The 20,000-nt window shown below is 38.9% G+C and overlaps 1 protein-coding gene across 1 annotated transcript in view; it reads left to right on the forward strand.

Annotated features, from left to right (window-relative positions):
- The window catches only part of LOC137988057 (receptor-type tyrosine-protein phosphatase F-like), a 41,387-nt gene that overhangs the window by 21,303 nt on the left and 84 nt on the right, over nt 1-20,000 (forward strand). The window contains exons 11-20 of the mRNA XM_068834118.1: nt 6,605-6,646; nt 8,445-8,543; nt 8,914-8,923; nt 14,504-14,691; nt 15,706-15,822; nt 16,874-17,058; nt 18,074-18,193; nt 18,294-18,370; nt 19,513-19,553; nt 19,984-20,000. The exon at nt 19,984-20,000 is cut by the window's right edge and continues 84 nt beyond it. Of these exons, the coding sequence (XP_068690219.1) occupies nt 6,605-6,646; nt 8,445-8,543; nt 8,914-8,923; nt 14,504-14,691; nt 15,706-15,822; nt 16,874-17,058; nt 18,074-18,193; nt 18,294-18,370; nt 19,513-19,553; nt 19,984-20,000 (896 nt within the window). The remainder of the gene's footprint in view (nt 1-6,604; nt 6,647-8,444; nt 8,544-8,913; nt 8,924-14,503; nt 14,692-15,705; nt 15,823-16,873; nt 17,059-18,073; nt 18,194-18,293; nt 18,371-19,512; nt 19,554-19,983) is intronic.

Below are 20,000 nucleotides of genomic sequence, written 5' to 3' on the forward strand. Positions count from 1 at the left end.
GACATCCAAAGTGCTATTGACAATAAACAGGAGGTGGTTTTGGTTATGCTAGATATGTCGGCCGCTTTCGACACTATCGACCATGAACTTCTGCTCCAAAGGCCCGTCCAAAGGCTACAACATCGACATGGTATATCCGGAACAGTTTTGAATTGGTTCAGATCGTATCTTTCAAACAGAACACGATTGGTTAGAATTCAGGAAGTTGATTCGTCTGATAAAATTCTGCTATATGGAGTCCCGCAAGGATCGGTACTAGGCCCTCTTCTCTTCTGTTCTTTGCGCCTTTGGAAGATGTGATTCATGCACACGAACTAGATGCAATGATGTGTGCAGATGACACACAACTTTATATTACTATTGGTTCATCTGATCAGCGCCCTATTGCCTTATCCAAGCCGGAGTTGTGCATTAATGACATAGTGATCTCGTGCACTAGTAACGGCCTCACATGTAACCCGGATAAAAGTGAACTTGTCCACTTTACAGAGTTTACATCTCGATTTTCCAATTTACAAGATATTCTGGTCATTAACATCAGTGGATGCACCATCTGGACCAAGAAAGTTGTGTTAGACTTGTGCACAGGTTTGTAACGTCTTGATGAGACTCGTGTAATGGTCATCGCCCAGAATGCTATTGTCTTGGGCGACATGTACTTACAGAGCCCAGTTTTTCAATGTGCGGAATAGTTATTGTATAGATAAAGATTTCGGAATTCCGACTCTACTCGTTAATGAATCGGTGACTGTCAATCAAAAGATCTAATGTGAAGTAGCAATAGCTCTAATTGAAAGGCGGCACACGCTTTTCACAAACGGTTTTGTCAACAAAGTCGTGTGCAAGAACATTCTCGTTCTTCTTATTTTTTTTTGACATGTCACACTCGGAATGGTCTGAGTGCGGCAGCCAAATGTTTTCCCACAAAACATTCTTCTTTCTAAGCGTAGCCAAAGTGAAAGTGCGGTGCGCGAAACAATTGCTTCTATTTCATTGTTGTCCTTTTTTACCGCTCGGCCGGTAAAAGCAATTCATTAGATTAAGTCTTTTACTCGATCGGTTTCAGGGTAGTCTGCACGTTGGTCGAGAATTTTAAAGACAACACAGGTCTTTTCTATTCGTAAGACGGTGAGGAAAATAAAATAAATGGCATTTATGTTTGAAACCGAGCCGAGCCAAACAAAAAAGAAAAGGCAAGCGACGCGTAACATTGTTGTCCATTGTTTGTGAGATAATTATTCAAAATTCTATCCACGCTGACGCGGCAACACGACGGTAACATGTAACCGATTTTCTGCAAGTTGAACTGGAGGGCATCGAACACTTGGCTTTGCTGTTTGAGTCTTCGCCATTCCCAAAGTACTTCTCCGTTTATTTGAAGATAAAATAGGGGGTCCACCTATCAATGGCTGGATCATGTTGAGGAAGGCAGGATTGACCGGGGATTCTGTGAGCTCTGATAAGAGCTCCCGGTCAACACGCTGTTTTTCTTGAACGGAACACATCATTAAAATCGAAATTTCTTAGTTGATCTGAATTTTTGCTGTATAAAACAACGTGTTGAAATGAAGCTTTTTGGAGTAAACGTTGCCCATGGTTATCTTTCCAAAATCAGCGGAGCTTGTAATGGGCTAATTTGCGTGCTATTGTTTTGGGAGGCGGAGTTTTTCATATTATTATTACTCGCGGGAGTTTCAAAATCAGTCAACCATTCTCCCGAACAGCCTCCGAAAGGCAAATTTGCGGAAGGTTGACGAGTGCGTTCAGAAAACCGCATTTCGAAAGTACTTGTAGCTGTCGCAAACCAGCGAAAATTTGCAGGAGCTTTCCTGACACCCGGTACTAACTTTTCCATATGCTGGCCGTAAACTTAACCGATCAGCTCGTCGGAATATTCCGCTTATAGTACAGCTTCCATACTACAAAGCTCCCAAAATAGTCGATTTTCAAAGCAAATTTGATAATACTTGTAGAGACCTTAAAAAACAAATTTTTGTTCAGAATCATTTATTGATCCTTCTCTACAAATTCCATATGCTGGTACTTGGCCAGGGGAATTAATATGTCCGTGAAACAGGAAAACGTACACGCTGGTAGCCGCTTATTGGCCATATTCTTTGTTATCACGCGCACCTTTCTCTAATCAATTTTGAATTTTAGCGCCGGCGCTCATAAAAAGTACCCGGATGTGTCGCGGCATTCTGGGCGATGTGATCTCGCAACTAGGGTTGCCAGATAAAGGGATAAACAAATTACAGCACGTGCAAAATCATGGAAGCCATAACTTACTTATGTGGTCATTCGTAATTATGTGATGTGGTTTCATGATTATGTGATGTGGTTTTATGGTTATGTGATGTGGTTTCATGATTATGTGGTGTGGTTTCACCATTATGTGATGTGGTTTCACCATTACGTGATGTGGTTTTGTCATTAGGTGATGGGGGTTTCACCATTATGTGACGTGATTTCACAATTATGTAATGTGGTTTCATCGTATGTGATCCGGTTTCGTCATAATTTCATTTCTTCGTTGCGTGTTGTGGTTTGTTCGTTATGCGATACGGTTTTGTCGTAGGCTACGTCCAAATACCCGGCAGCCGGGTACGGTTTTCAAAATACTAGGTACCTGGGAGTCTGAAATTCGCATATAATTTTTCCGAAATTTCTCAATGATTTCTTCAAAGAGGATAAGAAATTTGTTTTCAAACCTCAAGCGATTCCAAACATTGCCCTGGCTTTGAAATAGAAGCAGCCTTCGATCTTGGGGATACAGTGAAGTCACATTGTTGATTCACTGTTGATTTTGAATATTCGTGACGCACTGAAGCAGCTCTCTAATAAGACTCTAATATTATCCTTGGAAAACATCAATGAAACTGCCCCGGAGCATTTGGTGTTTGTTCGGAAATACCAAGCGATTCGAAATAAAGGTCTTCCGATTTAGGAGACGAATTCTCCGAGCTGAAATAAAATTTAATCGATCACTGTAAATTCGTGACTCACAGGTACGGCTTTCAAAATACTAAGTACCAGGCAGACTGAAATTCGCCTTGTCCTTTTACGAAAATCTTCCATCTTTTGTGCTGAGAGTAATCAATATCCATGCAGGAATAAAGAGAGTCTGTAGTCTTACTGGATGTATTTTGCAATCGAATAAATAGTTATTCTCAGTTTCAATAGCGCTTTTATCCCATCGGCCTCTTTATGTTGCACAACAGCTGCTTCCATCTCAAAGCCAAGGCAATTTTTGGAATCGCTTGAGGTTTGTAAACAAATGTCTTATCCTTTTTGAAGAAATCAATGAGAAATTTTGGGAAAATTATATGCGAATTTCAGACTCCCGGCTGCCGGGTATGTGGACGTAGCCTATGACAAAACCGCATCACATAATGAACAAACCACAACACGGAACGAAGAAATGAAATTATGACGAAACCGGATCACCTAACGATGAAACTACATCACATAAGAGACTGAAACCACATGACATAATGACAAAATCACATCACGTAATGGTGAAACCACATCACATAATGGTGAAACCACATCACATAATGGTGAAACCACATCACATAATGGCAAAACCACATCACGTAATGGTTAAACTACATCACATAATGATGAAACCACATAACCACATCACAATAACGAATGACCACATAAGAAAGTTATGGCTTTACATACAAAATGCTGCAGCCAGGCTTGTAGCAGGCGCACAGAAACAGGAGCATGTGACACCTGTTCTACAAACACTGCACTGGCTGCCAATCAGAGCCCGAATTGATTTTAAAATTCTACTTATTACATATGAGGCAAGAACTCAATAAACCCGTTTCAGTTGTATTTACGCGTGTATAGCGGGCTAGCTTTTGGCCTGTTTCTAAACTCAGCAAATCAAATAATATTGCAAATATGCCTGGTGGCGATCATTGTGCTGTGTGGTTTGTGACCAAGATCGAAAGTATTCAGAAAAGCAGAAGATTCTTCATCACGTTGTCGTTGGCTGGCTAGAGATATTAATGTTTAACGTTTCAGTGAGTACGAAGGTCTGTTCAAATCATTTTGTACAAGGTTACAGAACCTCTGAATGTCCTACCGACCAACTTTGTACATAAAAGAATACGATTAAGAGAGTAAACCTTAAAGACCTGCTCCAAGGATCAGATATACAGAGAACTAGTATATAAAGATGACACTTTTCACGTATTGTTTGAATTTGAAGCTTGACAAGTTTCCTTGGATCCAGTGAAATACTTGACGGAAGGAAAATGTTGTTTAACACTTGAGGCATATGAATTCCCAGTTTTATCGAAATCAATTGAAACAGAGAATGTTGTACTCTCTGGAAAAGTAGCATTACAACAGCTTCCTCGAGACAGATTAGGAGATTGAAATATGGTTTGCTTGAGCATAATCATCGTAATACATTAAAATGATTCAGGGATACATGTACCCACAGAGTATGAAGAAAATAGTACGTAGCGGCTCAAAAACCGTTGGATTATTTCAATCAAACTAGAAATTGACGTTCGATTTCCTCATCTTTCGCGTCGCTGATTTGATCCCTCCAGAGATTAATAGCTCTGTAAATACAATTTCCATCTTCTCTGCAGTCTCTGACAACGGCTTCTTTCTTTGGAGGAGGCAAAATTTCCAGAAGCCATAATTCATTTAAGCAAGACGTAACTAGTAAGAAAACAAGGAAGAGTTACGTTTTTGCAAACGTTGACCGTGTAGCACTTAAATTTCAACAGACTTGCCTACTCGAGGGTGATGTGAAGTGCTAGTTTTCTACCCATATGAACCATGTGAGCGTTAGACCTACTAATAGAAATAGGCCCTGGGAATTGAATCCACGACCTTCGGATTAGATCACCGCTGCTCTACCGACTGAGCTCTAAGGTCAAACGGGAGCAGGTCGTTGGAATTTAAGATGTCAATGTCACGGCAATGAGTATGTACAAGTACAAGGAAGGTTTAGGTTTTTGCAAACGTTGCCCGTTTATCACTTATATTTCAACAGACTTAACTATTAAAGAAAGATGTGAAGTGCTAGTTTTCTACCCATATGAACCATGCGAGCGTTAGCCCTACTAATGGAAATGAGCCAACACAAGGACAGAGAAAAACTCTGACCAGGGTGGGAACTAGCGCTCACGTGGTTCATATGGGTAGAAAACTAGCACTTTTCATCACCCTCTAATAGTTAAGCCTGTTGAAATGTAAGTGCTACTCGGCCAACGTTTGTAACTACTTAACCCTTCCTTGTACTTGTACATAGTCATTGTCGTGACATTGACATCTTAAATTCCCACTACCTGCTCCTGTCTGACCTTGTAGCTCAGTTGGTAGAGGAGCGGTGATCTAACCCGAAGGTCGTGGGTTCAATACCCACCCTGGTCAGAGTTTTTCTCTGTCCTTGTGTGGGCTCATTTCTATTAGCAGGGCTCAGTTAACGCTCACATGGTTCATATGAGTAGAAAACTAGCACTTCACATCATCCTCTATTGGTTAAGTCTAATAGGAAAACAGCTTATACTCACGAAAATACAACTGAAATAGCTCTATTGAGTTACTTGCTTCAGATTTATACCAAATTTTGAAATATTTTGAGACCAGGACGCGATGTCAACATTTCAAAATAAACCTTACGCAAGCAAGGAAGCTCTTCAGTAAATGTTATCTCATATTTCACGGTTATTCAAACAAAAATTTACACTTGCCACGTATCAACATTGCCCAAATCGATTTGTGATAAAACAGTGTCGAAAAACCCGTTGATCTCTCTCGATAATCGTTTTTTGGACTTCGAAATAAATTTCCGCTCTACATTTTCTTGCAGCGCCTTGCAATGTTTGTCTCCCTGGCGATCCCAGAACCCTTTGTGTATAAACAGGGATCTGATTACTGGTGACTCATTCATTATGCAAAATTCGCTCATTATTTATTTAGTACCTTTAACAGCCGCGGTTAGCATATAATTTCAATTCGCCATCGTCCATGTAATCGTCCAGATATTTTAGTTCAAGCATTGCCATATCATACATATCATACATCTTTATTTACCCTCGGATTTTTAGAGTAGCTTGGTGTAGCTAATATCTCCGAGCATTTGCCCTCCCAACCATGATATACCACAGAAGACAGACCACAACACCGGGAACTATATGCCCTACTCTTTGCGACAAGTGTGCGGGTTCTTTTACGTCCCACAGGATTATGAACATTGAGGGGTCGGAAACGGGACCTCCGGCTTATCGTCCTTATCCGAGAAGACTAGATAGTCTACCCATTTGCAGATGTAATTACAAAGGCAGCACGTTCTCCTCAGTTATTTAAAGACCCTGAGTGTTGGTCCGTCCGGAGTTCAACTCACGACCTCCCGCGTGACAGCCCGGTGCTCAACCAACTGAGCCACTGGTTGACAGAATTTTTGCTTGCACGGGTTGAAAACAGTCCTGAATATGTAAAAACAAAGGGTTGAAATAGGAGTTTGCCAATTATGGTTGTGGAGTTAAAGCAATACCTGTTTCGTTGGAGAACTCATTCCCAACAATAAAATGAAAATAAAAGTTGAGTTTTCTGAATTCTTTTTCGATAGGGCTCCAAAAGGCTACAAATCCAAAAGTCAGGACAGTCCTAGGTAGGTTGTTTAAAGTGTTGTGATTAAGTTCTTTGTTCCTTTCAAAGGTCTCTGTTCCACGGTCTAGCCTGTTAAAAATACGTTATTTATCCAGGAGGTGAGTAATGTATTGCCAAATGACTTAAGTGTCTTTAAGTGAATCATCTGGGGTAACAGACTAACTTATGATTCATGAGTTGGCTGATCTGCCACAAACTAGTGCAGCAAGATCTAGTCCTTTCCTTTCATGGTAGCACTACTGTCTTTGTCCATTCCCAAGGGTATCTAACCGTAGAACCTCCATCGTGTATCTAGAGTGTATCTAGGTGTCTTAGGATTCGTACCTTTTACTTTTGTTTTTCTTTCTTCTACTTGACAGCTATCCTTAAGCCCGCCTCGATCAGCGTTTGCTATCTGCCGGTCTCTAGTTTTGTTTGTGTGTTTGTTTGTTTGTTTGTTTTTTTTAATTTAAACTTGATTGTGGGGAGTGGGCCTCCACATCATCTGATTATGCGATAACACGCTTGCTGTAATTGAGCGAATAAGCATGAAAAAATGCAGTCAAGTTGATGGAGTGATGGAGGCTACTACTAAAGAGTATTGTTCATGCTCTAATAAGCGAGGAGAGGTTTAAAAAATAAAAAAATTGTTGACCAACATCTTTTGGTGACATCAATTGCGTTGTCACATTCCGTCTTCGCCCTGGCCCCTGTAAAGCATGTAATTTTCGCCGGATATTAAATATATATTGGTATAAATATATTTTTTGCAATATAACATAAAACGAAATATCTCAAGCTACTACAGACTCAACATCTCGTGTAAATGAGAACATAAGGATGAATAAGTTAAACCTAAAGGCTCTTATCCTTTCTTAAAATTGCCCGAGTGGCCAGTGACGCACGATCATTTCAGCAACGTCTGTAAATACAAGTAAGATTATTCGTTAATTTGGTCATAAAATTCAAAATATTTAATACATCTCAAGTGTTTTTGAGTAGAATGTTTCAATTTTCACTACCTTGTTAGAAGACATCCTGGCACGATAAAATGAAGAGAAGCATGACTGAGATGTATCTTGTCTTTGGCATGCTAAGTTTAAAGGGGCTATGTCACCCAAAATGTTGTAATTCCATGACACCCAAAATGCCCAAAAATTAGAATGAAACATTAAAATAACCACTAAAAACTGTTGAAAAACATAAAAGAGATACATCAAAAGGAAAGAGAATCGTGGATGGACAGAAAGGGACAACATTCAAACGGATTGCATTTGGTCAATCTTGCAAAAAGTCGGCACGACGTTTTTCACCAGGATAAAGGTCGTTTCTTTTCAGAATCATCTTCTTTGTGACTTAACGATAATTTTATCAGTAAAGGATTTCCTGGTATTACCATTTTCGAGTTTTGAACTCATGATTAATTAAAGTTGTCCCCGAAATACCCTAAAATAACGTGGCATAGCCCCTTTCAATTTTTCCCTTAAATTGATAATACCATATTGACCGTATTCATGAATCGTGGCCAATAAAAAAATCTTCCTGTTGTCTTTGTGCTGATCATCCTCACTAGCCTCACTTTGGCAGAAAAAGTCTTTTGAATTTTCCTTTGCTAACGAGGCTAGTGAGGATAATTAGCACAGAGAGAAAAAAATCATTTATGAATATGGTCCATAGCAATATCTGAAAAATCGTTTGGTTCCTTTAAGCTCTCATAAATGAGGAAGAGTACTAACTTTGCCACTCCAAATTCGGCCTCGAATTGCATATATCCTACGCGTCGAAAAGCTTGCACCCACGCATGGTTATGTTTTTTACAGCTACCAGAGCTATAAAGTGGTACTACACCGTTGGCCCTTTGTCTGCTGTGGTGTTATCAGCATTAATCATCTTGTACCTTTGCAAACGACGAATAACAGGTACACATCACCACATCTTACGTAAAATAGTGTTGCATGTTTCTATGTCACAGTACCCATCTGTGATCTCGTGGAGCAGTGGAATACATCGAAAAGGTTATTCTCTATGTTTTTAGTGTAGTAGTAGTAGTAGTAGTAGTAGTAGTAGTAGTAGTAGTAGTAGTAGTAGTAGTAGTAGTAGTGGTAGGTCTAAAGCATTCGCGATTTCGTTCGTTGTCATGACAATTACCAGCATCCTCTTCGGCATAAAGTCATGTTTACTTGGTCTTATAATCTCAGTCTTTAGAGAACGTGGTCTATTTATCCACACCAACTATATATTTCCTTTTTTTTTTTCTTCCTATGATCTTTGCTTCCCTGTACTGAACAGCCACAGCGAGGTAAGTCAATTATTATTTTTAGGTTAACTCACTTGTACATATCAAAAAAAGATATTACAATTGAAACCACTGGGAACTCGGAAAAATCCGAGACCCAGATGGGATTGGAACCCACGACCCTCCGTGATCTTGTACGGAAGCTCTAAACACTGAGCTGCTGGTGACTGAATGGTGAGAAAGGGTGAAATGTGCACGACCCTCCGTGATCTAATACGGATACTCTAACCACTGAGCTACTGGAGACTCTATGGTGAGGAAGGGTGAAATGTGGATATTTGACTCGAGCTGCATCACGCAGCCATAGAGTCAAATAGCGACTGAATGCATAGCTCATAAGTCCATTGCGCAGTCACATTGAGAGCATCATTGAAATCCAGTTGCCTGTATTTCTGTGAACGATGCGGTCAACCAACCACCAAAGTGAGCGAATGTGAGAGAATGGTTAACACATATCAAATGAAAGGTATTACAATTGCACCCACTGGCAACTCGGCGCCCATCTGGAGCTCGGATTTTTCCGAGTTCCCAGTGGGTTCAATTGTAATACCTTTCATTCGATATGTGTTAACCATTCTCTCACATTCGCTAACCCACTTGTAATACACAATAATGCACTTTAAATGAAATAGAGACCTTTGCTCAGTCGTTCTGATCTCATATACTGCTCATTTGTCTAAAGTGAACGTAAACGGTAATAATAGAATCTCGACAGACTTCGAAATTCGGTCGTAATATATGTTTCCAGTGAGATAGAAATGACTTAATGATCCTTAAAAACAAGAAAAAAAATGTCTCAAAAACTGGTGCAGACGGGTTAACGACAAGCCTTTCCTCATCCCACAAAATTAGATTGATCCTCTTTAAGTCCAACCAAGCTCTTCTACCGCTCTTTCTATTGCTTGTGTTTTTGTATAAGGACGATTTTACCCTCTATTCGATTTCCTTTTCCCGTTTTCTATCTCGTAAGCAATTCATCTCTTATTCATTTATTTGTCATTATTTGTAGACAACGTTTTTTTTTTTTAACCCAATACTCCACAATACAACCCTTCTTTACAATATACTGCACTGCACTACAACGCGCTACACTAGACATTAGCTAAGTAGAGAGCTTATGCACGAGATGTTTTTCTCAACACGGACGTTGATCGGAAGTGATTTTATAAATGACTTCACACGTCCCAAACATCAAGTCAAAAAGGTCAAAGCTGGGTATTTGCTGTCCGTGGTGAAATGAAAACAAAAACGCGGAAAGGTAAGTTCATTTGATGTGGAATAACTCTATTAATTTCATTGATTTTAATTTTCTTTTATTCCTGCGTATACACTGGACTATCAACTTTATATTTCCTGTCATTTACCAAAGTAATTTGCTTAAAGGTGGCTCAAAAGGGTATCAATACTTGAAAGAATAGTTCTTAATAGAAGGATTGACACCACAAAATTTATCACTTAGCAGAAATGTTATGGTACCATGTGAAACATCAATTATTGCTAAATAAGAGGAAATCATTTTTTTGACGTAACAAGTTATCAAGGCAACAGAAAAGCTTTGCAAAAGCACCCTATATTTTGGATTTAGTTGCTCATATCTGAAAAACGAACTCGGTGACCCCGATTCCTTTTTTTTTTTTTTTAATTAATGCACAAAACTGTTCAGCAGGTCAAGAAGAAACTCTCAGCAAATTGTAAAAAGAAATCTGTGGAGCGGATTTAGAGCTACCTTAAATTTTCAATTATTTAAGGTGCCTCTAAATTCGCTGCACAGATAACATTTCAGAAACAAAAATGAGGGTCACCGAGTTCGTTTTTGAGATATGAGCAGCTAAAGCCAAGATATATATTGGGTGTTTTTGCAGGGCTTTCTTGTTTCCATGGTAACTTTTTTATTTCAACTAAAATGACCAAATCTTTTCAGCAATAATTGGTGTTTGATATGGTACCATAAAATTGCTTTAAGTGATAAAGCCTGGACAGAAAACCACCACCTGTGCAAGAAGTAAGTTCAAGCCTGAGTGGGAAGGCATTTTGGTTACCAAAGACGTTCTTAGGGGTATCTCCGCATAGATATTATCCTTGAACGCAGAAAGTTTCTAGCCCTTGCTTGGAAATATGAAGTCGGTACTGCCAGATCATCTCATGTTAACTGTTTTGCCTTTTGGGCTGTCCTTGGCTCCCAACATTTTCTCAAAAAAATTAAAACCTTTTGGTGAAAAGTTGCCCAGAGAAGGAAAACCAATCGTTTTGTTCTTTGATGACGGTTTGGGAGCGAGTCGTTACGTCTCACTAATTAATATATGTAGCTCGAAAGATCACGCTAATTTGTTGAAATTTGGTTCCTTGCCTATCGAAGAATAGAGTGTTTGGAGGTCATGTCAGACGATTGTCGTGTCACACGGAAATTAACACCGCCGATTGTATTCTTGCGCCACGGACAAAAGAATCTCGAGCCTTCTTGTTGACATTAATGGTCTTTAAGTAGGAATACGGCGACCCATCCATGTATGCAACGTATCTATGTTGATGTCGAGAAATCTGTACGCACTAATTTAATCTGCTCAATCGTGGCTTGATCATGTAAAATTAAGTCAAGTGATGGCGTTGAGTTAGAATTCTGGCAAGCGATCCTTTGTAAATGCAATGACATTCCAATGTGGCCGGTTAAATAGAGGCCATCTAGATTAGGGTATTCTGACGCATCCAGCGTAGAATGTGGTGGTGTAGTCGTTACCGAGGTAAAGGTGTTTAATCAGAATTGGTCTGAAGCTGAGAGCAAAGAAAGTTCCGGTACTTGTCGCTTGATGCGTTTGCAGAAGATTTGAAATCACATACTGCGTCATGGTTCACAGATAATTATTTTATCAATTGTAAACAAAAGATCCAGGGTCCCTCGATTGCAGAAATTGTCAATAAATATTTTTCAGTGATATATGTTAAACGGAATCACCATAGATTTTAATTGGAGTCCCAGGGATCTTATCTATGTGGCAGACGAAATAAGTAGAATAATAGATGATGATGATAACACCATCACTGATGACGACATATTTAAATTCTTAGATGAAGTGTGGGGTCCCCATAAGTTTGACCGTTTTGCGTGTATAATATACAATGATAAACTGGCGTAGTTTAATTCAAAGTTTTATCGGCCAGGCACGAGTGGTGACAACGCATTTTGTTAAGACTGGGATTCTGTGAAAAAGTGCTTATTCCTTCAAGGGCGCTGGGGGGCTACTGAGAAGTTTGTTTTGGTTTGAGGTTGTTGAGATTCTTTCGTAAGGTCGAAGGAGTTGTTTTAATGACGTTGATTTTTCCTTTCCAGAATGTTTGATTCACTAAAGATATTTACAGGTGATCTAGTTTTGTGAAATGTTTAGTCTCCTCTTTTCTCCTTTTTTATCCTCAGCAATTTTTGAGGTAGGCTTTTGGTGAAGAAACACCCTGTCCGTTGGCGCAACCATGGCTGCTACTTCCAGAGTAAATGAGAGGCATTGAAGGTGGAGAACCAAGAGAGTAGCCAGGCACTTGCACGGGGACTAAACTACAACGAGGCTTAAGGTTTCCAAGAATCTAGGACTGTAGATTAAGCTTGGTTTTTCCTTAGCTTTGTAGTGTCAACCCATTCAGTAAACTCGTGCGCTCAACACCAAATTCAAGCCCATTCTTTATCTGTCAACATGTATGAGGTCTTTAACCTATGCGCTCCTGTAACGACACTGTCGACATGTATGCCTCTCATTGGTAGTGAAGGCAAAATATAGTATTTCTGGCAATGAAGCGAGGCTTAATAGACAGAAATAGTTATTTTCCCGGCATAGACAGGAGGATTGACGTCGTGCGAAAGGGATTATGGGTATACATGTCAGATAATGTGTAGTAGATTGTTACGATTTGAAAACCTTTCTAAGTTAGCAACAATTCACTTCCCAAGTTTATGTTTGATTTAAGAGTATGGTGTTAGTTTCCAAGATTCGTTATCGTAACTCGGCCCCCGGAGCTAGCGGCACCACAGTTGGTTGGGTATACGTTCCTTTTTTTTTTTTCCACAAAGTGCTTTTGGCTTTTTGTATCCAGTGGTGTGGCAATAATTTATATTATTGTGAATGGACCTCCTTAGCTTGTACATTTTGTTTTCCCATTTCAGGCCACGTGATGTTACTCTAGGGAACGGTTTCTTTCAAATGTGGTCTTATGCACGTGCATATGTATGCATAACTCATGAAAAACAAAAGGAAAATTCCCTTGGGAATATCACGTTGTCTGAAATGGGAAAACAAAACGTACAAGCTAAAGAGGTCCATTGGTTTGTCTCTGGAGACACATGTCTGCATTGTGGCATGTGAGATGGTGAGCAGTATTTGTTTTGTCCCTTTTCCTACAATAAACCGGCGTATGAGGTCTTTGCTGACCTATATGTCCCTGTATCTACTCTGTTGTATTCGTCTCATTCATTTGGTAGTGAAGGCAAAATTTTACTATATTCAGGATCCATTCAGAATTACCCATGACATCTCACATCCAATTTATAGCGTGTGTAGATAAATTGAAGGTTTCAAGGCGTGTTCTCTTACAATCAATTAATTAAGAAAATGTTTATCGTCTCGTACCAATCCTTGATTGTAACTTTTAAAAAGCATATCTCTTGTCTTTCTAAAACAAATCTTGATTCAGTCTTAGCGAGATCACCAACGTGACATGCTTAATGCAAGCAAGTCAAGTCACGGACGTCGGTCTCCACCCAGTTTCTCTTCGGCTACTTGGCAAACGTCTCGTGCGTAAGCTCTCCATGGTATCCCGTACGTATGACGCCCCCTTCTGTAAACAGCATTGTAATAACTAACCACAAGAGTAGACAACACATCTCCATGCCTCATCTATTTTTAGTTTCGCGCCATGGTCGCACATCCAATGACAACCAATCAGGAGTCTTCCTACAAATAGCCGCGCATCTTGACCACGGGCTAAATTGAGATTGCAAAAATTATCATTAGAAGAGGCCAATATACGATGGAGATGTACTGTCCCCTCATCCTCTCTTGCCAAAAGACAAAATGAAAGAGAGAGAGGGTGAAGGAGCGTTGGCCGGGATACGTGAATTTCACAAATCATATTTCAAGATCAAAAGTCTGTTTTCCAAGAAGTGCACGATTATTAAGCATACATGGTGTGAACTTATCTGGCGTTGTAAATGGCAGATGTTGGATATTAAGTATGTCTTTCTTAGTTAGTTTCTAGTTTTGGGGCATCATACACCAACCTTACTGTTTCTGCAATTCTGAATGTCATTTCGAAGTCTTTTGACTTTGCAAACGTCTTGGGGAACAGACACCCGTTTTCGTGACATAGCCTAAAATTAACATATTCCAAGGGCTAGATTTTTCTCTTGCTTACCGCTAAGTGATTTCTGGCGTCCGAACTTCATTATTTGCATCATCCTTGGGAGTGTTCATGCATCAAATAAGCAAACCAATTACGCTTTTGGAAACTTGCTGTGACAAAATGAAAAACAGTTTTGGCGAGCGGCAACCAACCCACCATTGGAAAATGAGAAAACTAACACTCAACATTTCTGGATTAAAGATCACGAGGTGACGCCGAAGAAATGGAGGTGTTGAATTTTGAAGTGGACGCATGGGAAATAGCACGTCGCCAGATTGCACTTGACGAGGTCATTGGTTCAGGAGCATTTGGAACAGTTTGGCGAGCAACCTTGAGTCGTAAAAATGGAAAACCAGGCATACGTTTTGTTGCAGCAAAGTGCTTTTCTCGTAAGTACGATTCGGCTTTGGTAATTTATAGTTTCCATCGGATACCGTTTAGTTAAAGAGGACACGGAAATTTTCCACTGCAATATCTCATGTGTTTTAATGAACTGCCTGTCACGTAGAGGTTTACAGAACCTCGTTCAACATGCACGATAAAAATATGTCGTAACAAAAAAAAGAAAAACAATCCTCGTTGCTATATTTTATGAAAGGGTGCAGCAAAATCATCAATTTTCAATCAACTCTTTCATAATCTACCCACCTTTATCTTAACCTCGAAACAAATGCGGAGATTACCAAAATAGATCACCTTCTCCTAACAGGTTTCCTACACCTTTTCTCCTGCTCGATCCCTATCCATTGCAAGTGCGCAAAGACATTTTGTTCTTTAACTTTTATTTCAAACTTTCATGGCGACGTCTTGCCTCAAATACACCAGATCTTTACCCTCGCAGCACATTAAGGGATAAAGTTCCTCATAAAATTCATAAATAAATAATGCTTTTAACCATTTATAAAGCCTATTTTCCATTGCTAAATTGAAGTTTAAAATACGAGATTTGAATCGATCAAGCATATTTGATTCTCCCTAAACGTTGGAACCCCAAACACTGAATCAGGTGCAGGCGTAGCTTAATTGACTGGTGCGCGTCTTTGACAGCCAAAGGACACAAGTTCGATTCTCAGCGACTTAAATGTCTGCATGTTTTAACACCTTCATTTAATTTGTGTAGCTGTAGCTCTAATTACCTGTAAAATGGAGCACTGACAAATGGAGGGAGGGTAAGAAGCGCACCATCGGCTTCCATCGATATAAGCCTCCTATCCGAAGGAACAACCGGAAAAATGGACTTACTTTTATCACAATGCCTCATGACGTAAAGAAAATGAGACAAAAACAAGTCTTGGAAAAACAACCGTTTTCTTAATAGTTCATGACCAAGGAGGTAGAAATCCATGAAACACCGCTCAAGTCATGTGTCCAATCTGATTGTACCCTGGTGTCATTTGTTGTAGCCACATCTGGAGATGAAGGAAAAGCCGCTCTGATGAGAGAAATCGGGTTGGGCAAAGTTATTGGAGACAGCCCTCAACCGAATATTGTTCAATTCATTGGCTGTGTCACCACCCAAAGTAAGGATGTTATTGCAACTGCTAAATAGAAACAGCTATGAGAAATTTGCACCAATAGTACAAGACCGCTCGTGAAAACCTTATCAGTCGATGATATTTAGGGCTAAATTTGTCTATTTAAGCAAATTGTTTGGGAAATTCTAGCCCATTTTTGCCGTTTTACATGAGTAATGAAAAAATGGCCGTTTTCACCACATTTCCCGGGAACAAATTAAACCCTCTTAACGTCAAGTTCAATTCCAACAATTGCATAGCATAAGGTCAAGAAACAGAAAAACAAAAGAATTTTCCAAAAAAAAAGGTGAATCATCAAAGCAATGCCATGGAATAATGACAAAAGATACGACATTTGTTTTGGCTATATAAAACGGTCATGTGCCTGATTTCACAGTTCTAAAGAGAACCCACTTGGAGACTCTTCATACAAGAAAGTATTGGAGGCTTTGGTTATTTATTTTTATTTGCAATTATTATTATTATTATTATTATTATTATTATTATTTATTTTATTTTTTTTTGAAAGGTATTGTACATTTTGCATGACAATTGTATATTTTATCTTTAAACATATGTTATAAATTTTAAATCATCTCTTAATCACTGTACTTTCTTCATAGAAAGTTCTTCACACATTTTTTCAATCATACAGAGAAATAATACAAATATGTGGAAATTACGAGTAACGTTGATTAATGTTTTTTTTTTAAATATTATTATTATTTAATTCATTTCTCTTTTTCTCTTTCTCACTTTTACATTTATTCTTGGGTAACATAACCTTTAACTTGGGGGAATGTGTAGATATTCGCCCTTTTCTTCATTCTCATCCTCTCTGCTCATTCAAGGTGAGCCGCTAATATGCGATGCTGACAGAGTTGGTTGGCCAAACTTTGATCTTCCAACACAGAGCCACGCAAATACTGCTTTATTTGTTTACTTCTTAAAAGCATCTAAACGTAATAATGATAGAGCCCATATCCACCTTTCCGAGAAGTTAACAGTTTGAATGTAGCATTATAGAAGTTGTCCAAACTCTGTGTAACCTTCACAGTACACCCAATTTTGATCATGGAGTACTTACCCTGTGGGGATCTTCTGGGGTACCTGAGAAAAAGCCGTGGAATTTCCGACAAACATTATCACGGAAAACTAGAAGTAGCGCCACTGAAGACCTATGACCTAATGTCATTTTCAAACCAGATTGCTACTGGAATGGTGTTCCTGGCATCCAGAGGGGTATGTGACACGAAACAAGCATGTCGTAAAATATGATATTACTGTTGCTTATTGTAATCTTTCCACAGATTAAGATTGTATCTACGAAATGCATAATGCGATATGCTTACTGCTTATAGTGTTTAACATTATGTAGACGAAAATGTGTAATCCATTTATGATATTCTTATATCGAAAAGAAATGAATTGCTGTGGGTGACACGTACTAGCGCGTGCTTCAAACACTGGGTTTTCTACATTGGGATAACGCTGGGGGACCATGCACCGATCCATGCCTTGATATTACATAGTGTGATCTGCCCCCGCCGTGGTCGTCATGATAATACAACAGTCATCATTTTAAGTCAGTAATCGGGGAACTTTGGCTATAGCTCGAACAGACTACGTTATTTTCTAATCGTATTAGTTAATTAACAATTATTGGATTCGGTTTTCGCGTGATTGCGATAATATCAAGGCCAAAGTTTGTGTTATCTGCCGAAGCCGAAGGCGGATAACTCAAACAGAGGCCTTGATAATTATCGCTATCATGCGAAAACCGAATCCAATAATTGTTTTATTGTGCATATTCCTGAGCTGCACTTGTAAAGACAAGTGGACTGACTCATCCATTTCTTTGGATGAGCGGCAAATTAAAGAATGTATCTGCGGTTGGCAGAGTTTTTCTTTCCTCTTCTCTGCTGGTTAGTGTGTCAGGTGACGTCACTTCTGCATGCATAAAACTATTGTCTGTATGTATGACGTCAATTCTACGTATATAAAATCTATTGTCTTTAGGTTTGACGTAGTAGAAACAGAGCAGGCAAGAATTAGCTGCCTGCTTATAGCTAATCAATGTATAGTAATAATACCTACTAATTTTTTTCCAAAATTTAAGTCTCGTTAACTTCCTCTGAGTCATTTCGAGTAAGCTTTAACTTTGGACCCGCTTGCAGCCCTCTTGTTGATAGGGAAATGCAAATCGCACCTCTTCATTACAGGTGGGATTACAGAACATATTATCTGCTTTTTGTAGATTATTCACCGTGATCTTGCAGCACGAAATGTACTTCTTGATCAAAACCGTGTGTGCAAGGTCACTGATTTTGGGCTATCTTACCAGAACTTTAAATATGGACATGGCAATGCCAAAAAGGTGGGTTACATTATTGATGGATTCCCTTTCACATTGTTCCCTGTGTACCTCTTTGACTTTCTGTTTTTAACACGAAAATGCAATGCTGTTTTCTCCCTAGGGCTGTATACCAGTAAAGTGGACGGCACCTGAGATACTCTTTGGAGATCCTGCAAATCTGTCAAGCAAAAGTGATGTGTATGTGCTTTTGACGATTACATTTCCAGAATTTTGAAGTATTTCGTGCCTAAGACACAATTGTATCAGGTCAGGAAATGCAATAATGTTAACGCCTAAGAGGAAAGCGATTCTTTTCAAACTCAATTCGATTGATACTTTATTTGAGTAAAGGAAAGAAAAGGAATGAACTTTATTTACGTGTGTAGTCGTTCTAGGGATGGAGCACAGATTGGGGACACTGCAGACTGAAATCAACAATCAAAGCATATCAAGTCAAATATTGGTTTTTGAGGAGAGCCAGGGAAAACCGGAATGTCCTGAGAAAAACCTTTCTGTGCATAGTAGAGAACCAGCAAACTCAACCCACACATGATGCCTATATTATTAGTTTTTTACAAGGAGAAAACAAGGATTTGTTGTTGATGGTGTTGCTACGAATCATTTAAACATTAATAGATGTGTCCTCCAGGGGACTGCATTAGGCCATATATATTTCTTTGTATCATGGTCAATGATATCAAAGTCATCGCACCGAATCAAAATTTGCTTGTAAAATTTTCTGGTGATTTAACTATTTATCTATTGTTGAATGGACAACTGTTAATCTCATGCAACTAAACTTCAAGAAAACGTGGAAGAAACTTCTTAAAGGCAAACCCACTAAGGCTTTACCACTTCCACTGACTTTTATAGAAAGAAAACCCAGTCTGAAGTTGCTGGGTGTAACATTTCAGTCCGATCCGTGTTACAGTAATTGGGATTTACATCTAGATAATATCCTATCGAAAGCTAGCAGTCGTCTGTATATCTTAAGTGTTTATAATTTCTATGGAGTACCGTTGGATCATCTTCATCTTCTTTTCATTAGTCTTATTTCACCTATATTTACATAAGCTGTGGAAGTATGGTGCTATCATATTAATATTAATAGTAATAATAATAATAATAATAATAATAATGTACTATTATTATTATTATTATTATTATTATTATTATTATTATTATTATTATTACTATTAAACCGAGTCTGGGAATCGAACTGGGCCACATTGGTGGGAGACGAGTGCTCTCACCATTGCGCCATCCCTGCACCATGCATCTTTGCAACCCAGTCCTAAGTAAAACGTGTGTGTGCGTATGTTTGTGTTTCTGTCTTACAGGTGGTCCTATGGAGTCGTTCTCTATGAGATATTCACAATTGGTGGGTACCCATGAAATTATTTTACGCTAAAAGGTTTTAATTAAGAGGGATATCACAGGGATTTTTGAGTTCGATTGTTATCTCCCGTGGCTAACCGCGGTATTTTTGGTTGTGCGTTTGTGTTTGTTGGCTGGTTTTGGTTTGTTCTAAACCCTCGATACCTAAAATTGTTCTTTCAGGTAAGTTTATATGAAAACTTTCCCATCTACTGAATTTTCTTGTTTTTTATTCGTTTGTTGTTGTTGTTGTTGTTTTTTCTTACAATCACTTTAATGTTTAACGAGTTTCTGCTTGATTCTCACGTTTATATTTGTTTGTGTGATTGGTACTACGAATCCTCTGTAAACGCCTTTAGGCGCCATCTTCCATTAAAGCCTTAATTGTATTTCATTTCAACAAAAATCGTAACAAAACATTTGACAATCAATAGGAGGCATTCCATACCCT

This window comes from Montipora foliosa, unplaced genomic scaffold, assembly GCF_036669935.1.
Source record: "Montipora foliosa isolate CH-2021 unplaced genomic scaffold, ASM3666993v2 scaffold_404, whole genome shotgun sequence".
Taxonomy (NCBI): domain Eukaryota; kingdom Metazoa; phylum Cnidaria; class Anthozoa; order Scleractinia; family Acroporidae; genus Montipora; species Montipora foliosa.